The 12460-nt window shown below is 53.6% G+C and overlaps 1 protein-coding gene across 1 annotated transcript in view; it reads left to right on the forward strand.

The window, feature by feature from the left end:
* Positions 1-11296, forward strand: part of LOC104507360 (mediator of RNA polymerase II transcription subunit 12-like protein) — a gene marked incomplete at both ends in the record, with an annotated part of 20556 nt that extends 9260 nt beyond the window's left edge. Inside the window, 11 exons of the mRNA XM_010148608.1 lie at positions 858-932; positions 1059-1249; positions 1576-1737; positions 3824-3935; positions 5101-5190; positions 5773-5882; positions 6363-6498; positions 6998-7159; positions 8388-8747; positions 9736-9892; positions 11003-11296. Coding sequence (XP_010146910.1) covers positions 858-932; positions 1059-1249; positions 1576-1737; positions 3824-3935; positions 5101-5190; positions 5773-5882; positions 6363-6498; positions 6998-7159; positions 8388-8747; positions 9736-9892; positions 11003-11296 — 1849 coding nt within the window. The remainder of the gene's footprint in view (positions 1-857; positions 933-1058; positions 1250-1575; positions 1738-3823; positions 3936-5100; positions 5191-5772; positions 5883-6362; positions 6499-6997; positions 7160-8387; positions 8748-9735; positions 9893-11002) is intronic.
* Positions 11297-12460: the final 1164 nt, after the last annotated feature.

Genomic DNA, 12460 nt, shown 5'->3' on the forward strand with positions numbered 1-12460 from the left:
ACTTCCATTCCCGCGCACCCGCCCATCGTCTGTGGCGAGAATTACCCCTCTCCTGACTCAAACCAGCACCAGGGTGACTTCTGGTGTCTCGTTGCTCCCCATCCCACAGTTACGGGGGGAACGAGCGTGCAGCACGCGCACCGTTGCTGTTCTTGGTGGTCAGTTTTTAGGAAAGTGCTGGGAGGGAGCAGCTCGCGGGGCTGCTCAGGGGGAGATGCCTCCGGTCTCAGCAGGGCTCTGTGACGGCTGCGGTGAGGGACGCTCCTGTGCCGTGGCAAAGGCTCAACGCCGTCACGGGCAGCCCCGGACGGATCGCTTCTTCAGTTCAGCTGTGCGGGGGGGCCCTTCATTTCGTAAACTACCAAATGGATTTTCGTGGAGTAGTCCTGTGAAGACCCAAGTCGGCAGCATCCAGGAGAAATAGGGGTCAGCAGAGCAGTCGCTTTGGCTGCTGCGTTTGCGGCAGGCGTCTGGATGGCTCGTGCCAAACGCAGGCGCGTCCGCGCGGGTGGCGCCGCCGCGGGTGAACGGGCCTGCTCACGGAGGAGCGAGTTACGCTGTCTGTGTTCGTATCTCGCTGAACTCGGGTTTTGCAGGGAGCGAGATGTTTGTTCAGGGAAGTGGCGTAGTGGGAAGCACCGAGTAACGAGGTTAGCTGCAGAGGTGTGGAAGCCAACGTACCTTCTTGAACAGGTGTGAGATTTTGGGATGCCACTAGACTGTTAAAAAGCAGTGACCCTGGTGATCTGCTTTGAGATGAGGCTTTTGCATGTGATGGGCTCGGTTATGAGACTCGGTGTTTTCTTCAGAGCCGTCCAGTGCTGACACGTCTATCTGTCACGTTAATTCTCACCTAGAACTTGGATCAGTGGACTCTCCGGCAGTCTTGGTTGGAGCTGCAGCTGATGATCAAACAGTGCATGAAGGAGCCTGTGAGTATTTGCTTTCAACCTTTCTTATCTAAATATTTAATGCAAAAAAAAAAGTATGTTAAATTTTAACGTAGTCCATGAGCAAACATACCATGAATGTGCTAGTTTACTTATGTTTTACTGTAGGGTTCTGGGTCTGTGGCTGAAATGAACAGCTTGTTGGATAATATTGCAAAGGCGACAATAGAGGTGTTTCAGCAATCCGCTGATCTAAACAATAACTCTTCTAACTCTGGTATAGGCCTCTTCAATCCAAACTCTGTTGGAAATGCTGACACAAGTAATACAAGACAGAATGGTAAAAAGACATTCCTAAGGTATTTTTTGTAGCACCTTTTTAATTATTTTAGCCGACGTGATGCTTAATTTTGTGTAGATTGCCTAGACCTTTTTTTGCACTTGAAACAGGAATGTACAGAAATGAGTTACCTGCAGGTTACTTCTATTTACTCTTGTTTAACAATAAATATCGTTGCTATTTTGAGTTTTCTGGAAGCCAGAAATTGTGACTGCTCAGTCCATAGTAGTTACTCCAGATGCATTGTGTCAACTGCTTTATGAAAGCAGTTCAGTCTTGTAACAGCTAAGACTGGTTGCAAAACTGCACGGATGCTTGGCTGAAATACATCTGTTCTACTTCTAGTTCCTCTGAGCGACGAGGAGTGTGGCTGGTGGCGCCCTTGATTGCCAAACTGCCTACCTCGGTTCAAGGTAGGGTCTTGAAAGCTGCTGGAGAGGAGCTGGAGAAAGGTCAGCATTTGGGGTCGTCTTCTAAGAAGGAGAGAGATAGACAGAAGCAGAAAAGGTACGGCCTCGGGCAGTCCCTGTACGCAGAGCCGAAAGGTGGTTTTGGAGGAGGAGGGTACTGGGGACGGGGCCTTGGCTTCACGAAAGCTCGTTAGGGTTATGGTAGGAGTTGCGTTGAATACTGCACACGACAAGGTCTCTCAGCTTCAGATGCCAACCACCTTCTTGTGAAGCTCTTCCGGAGTACGGTGGTCCAAGAAAACAAACCACTTCTCAAGGGCTTGTGGTGTCTGACTGTCGTAGGTGGTCCCGCCGTGATGTCTCGCGACGTGGTGCTCGTGTGCGTTGTCTGCTGGGTCACTTCCATGTCCTTCGTGCCATATGCTTTCCCCGAGTCCGAGAATTGGCCTTTCCCACGCTGTAGGACTCGTGTGAACTGGTGCGGCCTGCGTTGATTTTGTCTTAGGGTTGTCATTACGTTCTGTGGACCCTTTTAAATCCGCTGCTATTGTCCAGCCCCTTCCACATAGCTTATTTTCCCTTAAAGGTTAGAAAATGTGGCTTTTTGCTTGCCACCACGACCGCAGCAAGCCGTTGCTCGCTGCTGTGCCGGACCCTCCCGGCCATCCGGGCTGTTTCCTCGATAAGCTTCTTGCGTGGGTTGGAAGTTCTGTTTGCCATCTCCGGTTTTTGAGTCACGTGTGCTCTTCGTTCGCCGTGTGAAGCCGCCCTTCCTCGTCCTCCTCGCTCCTTGGTGACACCTGCTTGACCCCTTGTTAGGTAAAGAGACACCTTGCTTCCCGGCTCAGTTTGCTGGGTGTTTGTGAGCATTCCAGCGCTTCCCCGTTAATCGCTGCCTCTCACTACTCGCACCAGTAGAAGGGAGTGTGGAACTTCCCTCTGTATCCCTTTCTTTTCCTGTGGGAGAGCTCTGGCGTAGAAAATCTAAGACAAGCCTCTCTCAAAGCCCAGGTAAAGTGCCTGGAGCAACTGTCGAGCCTTTCCTGCACAGTGGTTCCTACGCGTGGCAGTAAAAGCGCTTACGGAGTTGTTCCAGGTGGAACAGTAAGTTGCTTCCTTCTCTGCTTTTTGAAGCTCTCCAATCTCTCCTCGATCGATCACGAAGTGAGTGAGCAGACCCGCGGTGCTACAGGAAAGCACGAAATCTTGTATAACCTACACGGTCGTAGGTAACACGCTTCAGGTCCCTTTTTTGTTCCCCAGACTGCGCTGTGTCACTGGGACAGCGACTGCAGTAGCAACTGCGAATGTCTCGCGTGGGAATTGGCTGGGGGGCGTTCCTGCCAGGTTGCTCCCAAAATATGAAAAGTCCCTGTTTAACAGGAGTGGTGAAAATGCAGACTTTGACGGGACCTTGGGAATTGGCCATTCCTTTTACTAATTCTCACCCAAATTGTTGAAGTCAAGTTAAATGCCAGGTTAAGGAACCTGTTGGAAGAAATGCTCGTGCTGCATCCCCACGTGGAGGCGTGGCTGCGTGTCGCTGTTGTGTTTGCAGACGCGTGTGTCACCCAGGAGCCCGGGTCCCTGGAACTGCCGACACCGTTGCTCCAGCTGCCACTCACGTCCCTTTGCTGACGTCTCTACCTGCTGCCCCACATCCTGCACCGCCACACTCACCTGTGTTGGTTTCTTTCAGTTTGTCGTGACTTCAGGGTTCTGGTGGGCAGGTGTTAATCCGAAAGCCCAGGTGAACAGCCGCAGGCGCTGCGGGGGCACGGCACGGTGCCTGCAGCCGGCTGCCTCTGGCTCTCCTCGCACCTTGCCCGCCTTCGACTCTGCTGGCACCCGGGGCTGCCCTCTCCTCGGGGCTTGGGGGGAGAGTGCTGGGGGTTCACCTCAGCCCACTCAGTGATGCTCCTGGCTCACTAAGGTCGTCCCCAGCAACGTGCTGCGTTGGCGAGTCCGGTTCGGAGCGCGATCCCAGTGCTCACACCAGACGTGCGTTCTCCCCGCGTGGTCCTCGCCTTCCCTTCCAAGGCTTTAATTTACCGGGAGAGAAACAGCCGTAGGTGCAGGCAATGCCACTTCCAGGGAAAAAAGGAGAGGAAACAGGGACGGGAATGAGGAGGGGAAGCAGCAGAATAACTTTAGTGACTGACGTGTGTTTGCCTCTCTCCCAGCATGTCTCTCTTGAGTCAGCAGCCTTTCCTTTCACTGGTACTTACGTGCCTTAAGGGGCAGGATGAGCAGCGGGAAGGGCTCCTGACGTCGCTGCAGAACCAAGTTACCCAGGTAAAAGGAGCACACAGGCACAGCACCCTGGGGAAGGGCCTTGACGTGTCAGCGCTGCGCGGTGCTGCGGAAGCGGGGGAGCCCTGGGGCGGCGGTGTGCTGAGAGCAACAGCCCCAGGAAAGAGGAATGGGGAGTGTTTGTTCCTTTCTGAGAGTGAATACATCTGTTTTTCCAAAACTGTTATGGAGAGACATGATGAGCTGATTTCAGTTCTTTCCAGGAAAACAAGGAAAGCTGGTTGTCCTGAGAGGAACCATCTTCTCAGTCTCTAGCTTGATCATAACGAGTTTTTATAAGTTTGAGGCTCTCCTTCCTTACAAAAACCCTTCCTCTCCTCCTGTTGGTACTGATTAACAGTTTTCTGTGTTTTGAAAGGCAATATTGCTGGTCCCAGGCTGGCAGGTGTCCAGCAGCGCTTCCGTCGGGTCACTCGTGCCTACTCACAGCCTCTGCTGATTCTGCTCCAGACTTGTTGCTCCCGCCTGGCGCACGCTCTGGCCTGCAGCCGCTCCTTAGGACTGTCCTCGCGAGGAGCAGTCGGCGCCCAGCGTGGCGGATGCGTCGTTGCTCTTTCCTGTCCCTGGGTTCTGCGAGTTACCCGGACAGTGAAAACTGGTGCCCGCATGGCCGCCATGTTCTCGCGTTGCCTCCCCGCTCGGGTCCAGGCTATGATGTCGGTCCCACATCGTAGTTACACTCATTCCTTTGATGGTTTTATCCCGGGTGTTGCTGCCACTTGGGCTTTGCTTTCGCTCTAGGGTTCTCCCCTGAAATGCAGCTGGTCCAGGTTCCCTAGGGTGCTGGTCCTTTCTCATCCAGGGATCCCACCGGATCCCAGAGATCTATGTACTTACCCGTGCTGAACAGTTAAATAGGGTGCTTGAAACAGTGTTTTTAATAAATACATAACGAAGCTGCTTATTCTCTGTTTGCTGCACCAGGAATATCTTGTCACACAAGGGGTGGCAGGTTATCAGCTCTTTACAAATTCATTTTTCGCCCCGCTGGTTTTCTTAGTCTGCTCTGAACCTAAACAGGCCCGAGGATGGAAAGGTTAACAATTTATGATGATTCTTCATATATAATGGTCACAAATACTTCAACTTCAAAGGGAGAACATTCCTTTACAGGAATAAAATAACTTAGTCAAATGCTTTTCCTTAGATCCTTAGTAACTGGAGGGCAGAGCGGTACCAGGACGATGTTAGAGCTCGGCAGATGATGCATGAAGCCCTACAGCTTCGTCTGAACTTGGTAAGAAAAGCTTTTGTGGTTGTCCTGATGTTGTAAAAAGATGGGGGACAGGCTGAGGCTCCAGACTTGGGGCTCCTGGGCCAGGGCTGGGGGTGAGGGTAGCCCTAGGGGCTGCCCCTGGCTCAGGTTTGGCTGGCTTTGGGGTCTGTGAGTGCACTTGGGCAGCTCTCGCCCACCGCTGAGTAGGATGGAGACACGCCCCTTGTTGTGGGCTGGGAGAACTCTTGGTATGGGCACTATTTGGTTTAGTTTCAAAGCAGCAAGATTTTGTCCTTCTGTAAGCCACAAACACACCTGTAGGTCAGGGAGGAATCATGCCAACTCAGCCAGGTTTCGGAGCTCAAAGCAGGCACTGGGGATGGGAACAGTCTCTCTATTTGTTGAGCAAGGCCCAACCCTGAAATAAGCTTTAAGCATGGGGAATATTTTGCTTTTCTGAAGTTCCTTCTTAGGAGGTTTTTGCTGGGGGCACGGGTGGGAGGGAAGGTTATTTAAAGTCAGCTCTTCGGGCTGGGTAGCGGTTTGACTCAGGGAATAGAGACGATGGGGGGAGACGGGCAGGGCCATGCGCTTGTTTTGCAGGTGGGGGGCATGTTTGACACCGTGCAGAGGAGTACCCAGGGGACCACAGACTGGGCGCTTCTGCTCCTCCAGATAATCACTTCAGGAACGGTTGATATGCAGACCAACAAGTACGTCAGCGCTGTTTAAGCAATTTATCTTAATTTAATTTAAACAAGTTAATTCCCGTCTTTGGTGCTTTTAAGTTTAGATGGCATGTGTCATCGTTCTGTTTCTCTGCTGTTGTCCTACTGCTGCTTGGGCGCAGCTCACACGCTCAGTGCTGCTCTCGGCTGGGAGCACCTCTGCTCTGGAACGCGCTGGAGCCGCTGTTTACACTGTTCCTTAACGAGCACGTACCTGAGCGCGTTCCTAAACCGGAGCCTGTCGTTCCGAATTATCCGTCAGTGGCTTGTGCTGCCTGTCGCTCTGAGCTGGGGTCTCTAAGGACATCTGCGTGCACGCGGCAGTCCACCTGCATGTGTGCTGGGGCGCAGGCGGGGAGGTGCGCGGGTGGCCTGTCGAGGAGCTGCCTTTGTGGCCTCTGCCGGGAATATCTGTCCCTGGATCTCTTGGAAGTTCCTCAGGGTAATACTTGTGTTTGCTCCTAGCGAACTGTTCACAACGGTGCTCGATATGCTGGGTGTCCTCATCAACGGGACGCTTGCCTCGGACTTGTCCAGCGCCTCCCAGGGAGGCCCTGAGGAGAACAAAAGGGCTTACATGAATTTGGTGAAGAAATTGAAAGTAAGTGTTGTGTCGTTTCCAGCACTTCTTTTGCATCACGTTCTGTGCTCATCTTCTAATCCTGCCATTGCTAGTTCTGGGGGGGCCCTTGGAGAAACAGGAGAGCCTGAAACAGCACCAGTGCGAACGAGGAGATAAGGAGGAAAGTAAAAATACAGGAAAGGGGGGTGGGAAGATGGACTTCTAATAGTTTCTTCATATTAAATTAAAATTAGGGACCCTGCAGGACACTTGGTTGCCTCTATTCATGTGTGAGACGCTGCCTCTGTATTATGTGTTTCCTACGCCGCGTTTGAGGGGTAAGTGGAGGGACAACTTACATTCTTAAAAAAGAAATCGAGCAAAGAAACCCTGGCGGAACCATTTGTTCACACTTAGTAAAAGCACAGGGAAATGATTCATCCAGAAACGGGACGTTTTCTCATAGTGAAAGCAGTGCAGTGTTTGTCTTCCGCTTTCCTCCCGCCGTGTTTGAGGGATCGACGTGTCTCTTCTGCAGAAGGAGCTGGGGGACAAGCGGTCGGAGAGCATCGACAGGGTTCGCCAGCTGCTGCCTTTGCCCAAGCAGACGTGCGACATCATTACTTGTGAGCCCATGGGATCCTTGATCGACACCAAGGGGAACAAAATTGCCGGATTTGACTCCATTGATAAGAAACAGGCAAGAGTAAATGTTTGCTTCCACCTCGGATGTCCATGGTTTCCGCTTCCACGAGCGATGCCAACAGCGAGTAATGCCGGGCGTGCAGCATCCTGCCTTTAAAAGCAGGTGCAGGAGACAGACCGTGTTCCGGCAGCAGAAGTATTTCTGTTCCAAACACTCCTGCACAGTTTGTCTTTGCATGACCCGTGTGACAGTTCTCGGGCGGAGTGTGAGACCTGGGGTGGGTTTAGAGGGGCACGCGGGGGGTTGTTGCCCCAGGAGAAGGGGCTGGAGCAGCCCCGTGTGACCGGGACCGTGCGCCAGCGTCGCCTGGCAGCACCGACAGTCACTCCGTCCCCCTCTCCCGGCCAACGCACTGATACTTGGAGCGGTAGATCCAGATGCCCCTTGTACAGATTCAAGAGTTTGGGTACTTCGATGCGTTTAAGACTGAGCCGTGATGTGTGCCGTGTCCCGTCCTTCCTAAATCGCGTGTGTCACGGCTGGTGTGGTCGGTGCTGGTGCTGCCGCCTGCCGTGCTCGGTTCGGCAGAACGGGGTCTCGACTGAGCCCAGCCAGCCCCACACAAGCTGCAGGAGGGCAGCGGCGTTGGAGCGGGAGAGGAGCAGCAGCGGCTCTTGCGAAGCACGGGCTTTCCTGGCAGAACCTGCCTTTGGGAGCCCATTGGCACGGGGAGCTGTTGGCCCGGTGCTTGCTGGGAGGGAGGTGGAGGTTGATCCTGCTTACACAAGACAGAGGGAAGTAGAACTGGGCAGGGGAAGTGTACTAGTCGTTTCGGACTTTCTGGGAATACGAGGGGCCACATACTTTTTTTAAGTTAATTTATTTAAAAGAGAGGATAGAGCTCAGGAGAGGGTTTTATTCTGCAGACTGGGTAGGCATTTTTGGTGACAGGGCGCTCAGGCTCTCTCCCTTTATTTGAGTATGTAAACTTTTAGCGAGGCCATTCTCGGGTTAGCAACTTTTGATCAATATTAGACTTTTCCTCCAAAATGTGAAAGAAGGAACTTGAGGTTTTTAGCATCACTGTAAGCCAAGGGTACTGCACAAATACAGCGGCAGCCTTGGGTGGAGGTTAAAATCCCACCAGTTTGCATGTGGTGTATTTTGTGGAGGAGGAAAAAACCCTTACTGGGGTTTTCTGCCTCGAGTAATGATGTACAAAAGCAAGTCGCCTGCTCTAGTGTCCGACTCTCCTAAAATACCGACTTTTCTTCTGAAACAGGGTCTTCAGGTTTCAACGAAACAAAAGGTGTCCCCTTGGGATTTATTTGAAGGTCACAAAAATCCCGCTCCTCTCTCCTGGGCATGGTTTGGTACCGTTCGTGTCGACAGGAAGGTGTTAAAATACGAGGAGCAGCAGCATCTCCTCCTGTATCACACGCACACCAAACCCAAGCCACGGAGCTACTACCTCGAGCCCTTGCCCCTTCCCCCAGAGGAGGAGGAAGAACCCACCACCCCTGTCTCTCAGGAACCAGAAAGAAAGCCAGGAGAGCTCTCCGATCAGGGAAAACTTGCCACGGACGACGACAAGAAGACGAAGGGCAGGAAGCGGAAGTCAAAATCAAGCTCAAGGGCTGACGTGAGTGGTTGGTGCCCCGTACAAAACTCAGACTCTCTCGCCGAAGCATCCCGAGTGCGTGGTGCGCTTAGGTACCTTCCGAGAGTGCTGTGTGCCCGGAGGAGCGGGTCCTAATACCGGGAGGGAATGGGGATGGTCGGGAGGGTGGATTTCCCCAGGTCGAGCTCAGTGTAGAGGAGCGTTCTGTGCTTGGGACCTGACGCGCAGTGTAAAAGGTGCTGGACTGGGTCTTACGGACATTACCCCGGGTCCGTGTCTGCCTTCTCTCGTTCGGTGTCAGGTGCAGATGCTACTGTATCGATTCCCAAAATTCCTCCTGTTCAAATCCCCTTGCAAGCAAACGCGTTAGTTCAAGCCCAGGTTCCGCTCAGATGGAGACCCATGCGAAAGAAGCCCCGTCTCGTGGGTAAACTGCCCAACGGCGCGGCTTGTTCTGCTTTCTGGGACACTTGGCCTTTGGCTTTAACCTTGCTTGCGACGTGGGTTCCCGAGCTGAAGAACCGCTCGGGGCACGGGTTCACGGGCCTGGCACCACCCGACGAGTAACACGCAGAGTAGCAGCGTTCTGCCTGCTTACCACCCCTACGCATGCACCCCGTGTCGCTGTAGATGTGGTAGCGTTCTGTCAGCGTCCAGCTGCTTCGTCAGCGTGGTGTGTCCCAAGTAGCTGTAATTGAATGCCGTTTTCTGGCCTTTCTGGCGTTTCAGCTGAGTTCCTCCCATTGGTTACGCAGGGCTGCAGCAAGCTCGAGCTAGTGCTGGCCTGCAGAAAAACCTTGCTAGTGAGGCAAAAAGGGGTGGTGTGCCTGTGACGTTGTTAGTGTTCATCACCCCTGGGCAGCCTGAGACTTAAGCTGTTCTTCACATCACTGCGACCGGCAGTGGGAGCTGGCTCTGTCCTTCAATAATTCAGTAGGAAAATTGTCATTATTTATGAGCGAGTAAGGTGCGAATGTCGCTGACACGCGCTTTTCCTGTGTGTTTTAAGGAATATCCGCAGAACAACTTCTACCGCGTGCCTCCCACCTACTCGCCCCTCTCCTCGCAAATGATGCCCCACGCCCAGCCCGCGCTGTGGGGTTACGGCATCGTGGGGCAGCCGCCCCAGCCGGGCTTCTTCCTGCAGAGCCAGCCCCTCCCGCCAGGTACGTGTCGCCGGGGTCCGGGCGTGCGGCGTGGTTACGGGCTGTGCCGTGGAAACCGGCCCCGTAGAACCCCGCTCCCTCTGGGGCGATCTCCGGACGGGTTGTGTCTGCCAGTGCCGGTGTCTCCGTTCCTCCAGTCGCCTGTTTTCTAATGGGCTTTGTATTACCAGTCGTAGGTCCCTTTCTGGTAAGCTGTTGAACTTTTTGGGTTGAATAAGCAAAAATGACCCACTCTGGGGTGTGTGGTGGAGGGTTAAGAGAGCTGGTGGAAGCTCAGTGCGGAGCTAGAGGAGAGAGGGCTGATTAAAAGGAACAAGTGGCTTCTGAGTTCTTTTGCCCCTGGTTCATACCAAGAACCGTGGTGGCTAATCTAACGTCTGGAAGGGGGGGTAAATGAATCCCCAGGCTCACTTTAGTTCCGGTTTTGTGATATCTGCTCCATTTTTTGCAGGGTTGTGTTGTTTTTTCCAGTGACTCTGTACACCGTTCAACATAGTGGTTTACTTGCTGTAGAGGGGAGCAGGTCATGATGCTTTGGGAAATACTGTTGTGTCCCTCTCAGGTGTTCTGCAGGAGAAGTCTGGGTCCAGTTTTAAATGTTAAATATTTTTTCTGACGCTCCAGATACAAGTAGATGGGTATTTTAGGTGCATAAAAGTCTTCAGAATATACCAGACAGTGGCTAAAAAGTTGAAGGAAATGCTGATTTTAAAAGAAATGTGTAAGATTATCTGACCTACTGTTATCAGATGGCACAGAGTGCATAAATTATTGCCATCTCATCATAAAACTGGCGTGGCACAGTAAGCTCTTCATATCATGCGTTTGATCTGACGGGCAGCTTCTGTTCAGCAGTGGTCAAACGGCGTATGTGCCACGGAACACGCGACAGCCCGCGGCCTTTCTGCTTCCCGTGCCCATGTGCACGTGGTAGTCTGCAGAGCTACGTTGCCCGTTTAATTTTTCAGGCCAGAAACGTGGTTTAGCCCAGTTCACGGCCTTTACCACCGTGGTGGCAGAGCCAGGTGGGGGCTGGTGGATTGGCGGTGGGCCGTACCCCCAGCTCTCGCGGAGGGCACAGAGCACATCTGCGTTTCGGGTGGCTTTTAGGTGGTTCCAGGCTGGATGCGACAGGCTCCTTCGTTCCGACCAACACGAAGCAGGCCCTGTCGAACATGCTGCAGCGGCGCTCCGGCACCGTGATGCAGCCCCCCACCATCCACGCGCTCACGCCTCAGCAGCAGTTGCTCCAGATGAAGCTCCTGCAGCAAGAGCAGCAGCAGCAGCGGCTCCTCAGGCAGCAAGCACAGCCACCGCCTCTCCAACAGGTTTGTCCAAACTCCCGTGTCCGAAGGGCAGCCCAGCCCTTCCGGGGGGTCGGCCTGCGGAGCGCAGAGCCAGCCGGTACCTACAGCTGCAGTGATTCCCCAAGCGTTGCTGGACCAGGGCCGTCCCCTGTTAGACCCCACTTGCCCTTTGGTCTCCTGGCCCCTTCTATTTGTCCTGTGTTTGACAAAACCAGGTTTTGCTCCTGCTGCTTGGTGATGCCCTGGTTGTGTCAGGGGCGTTCGTCGTGGAACTGCTCTGCACCGCCAGACGACGGGTCAGCAGCAGCGGCACAGCAGTGCCCCTCACCGGGGCAGATCCAGGAGGTGCATTCCCATACGCGTGTGCACACAGCCGCCCGTGTTCTCTAGAAATAGCTGGCTCTTCTTCCCCTGACACCGCTGCAGAGCGCAGCTGCTCCCTGCCCAACCGCTCGGCTGTTCTTGTGCTGCACCCTCGGGAGCCTGAGCCGCTTGTCGGGGTAGGGCTGCAGACGGGCTGCGCTGGAGCTGATGGCGTGAGAACACCCGGACGCCAGACAACCAGCAGCACGTGTGCAGCAGTTGGTGGTGCAGCCGGTAGCTTTGCACCTTCAAAGTCCTTCCGCACCCGCTCTCACCCTCATCGCAGTATATGCTGTGCTGCCTTTACGCAGCCTTGCCTTCGGACTCTGTGGTGTGCCCTCTTTGCTCAAAAGAGTCAACGTTTTCAGCAAGTAACCTGATTTCTCCCACGCTGTCTCCGTTTTAACTCCCTCCCTCTCCTTCTTACCCCTTTTCCAGTCTCAGGGCTGTAATGCAAAGCCCTCTGTGGTGCTCAGATTGCTGATGGGCTGCAACGGTTTTACATGGGCAGTTCATAATTGTGAAACTGGGGTTTCCCTTTATGTGTACCGTCTTCTACCTTAAAAAACCCCCAAGGAGCCGTCCCCCAGAGCTCTGGACATGGGCTTTAGGGTATCAGTGGATCCCTCACCCGTGCCCTGTAGGCACTGTGAGGTACTGCAGATTCGGTACCCTGGGTGTCAGGGTACCGGGCTCTACAGTGACTCATCGCTTCCTATTTAATAGAAACCCCGTGGTATTTCTTACACTGGGCAATATCTGGCTGTTTCAGTGTTGGTCCGACTGGCTTTCAGTCGCTGTGGTAGGACACTGGCTTAAGAGCCTCGAGTAAACAAACGATGCGCGCTGCTTATGGCTAGGTGGCTCAAACGTAATAATTGCAGGTCTAAACCCCCGC

The sequence above is a fragment of the Eurypyga helias genome, unplaced genomic scaffold (genome assembly GCF_000690775.1).
Source record: "Eurypyga helias isolate BGI_N326 unplaced genomic scaffold, ASM69077v1 scaffold26093, whole genome shotgun sequence".
NCBI lineage: Eukaryota > Metazoa > Chordata > Aves > Eurypygiformes > Eurypygidae > Eurypyga > Eurypyga helias.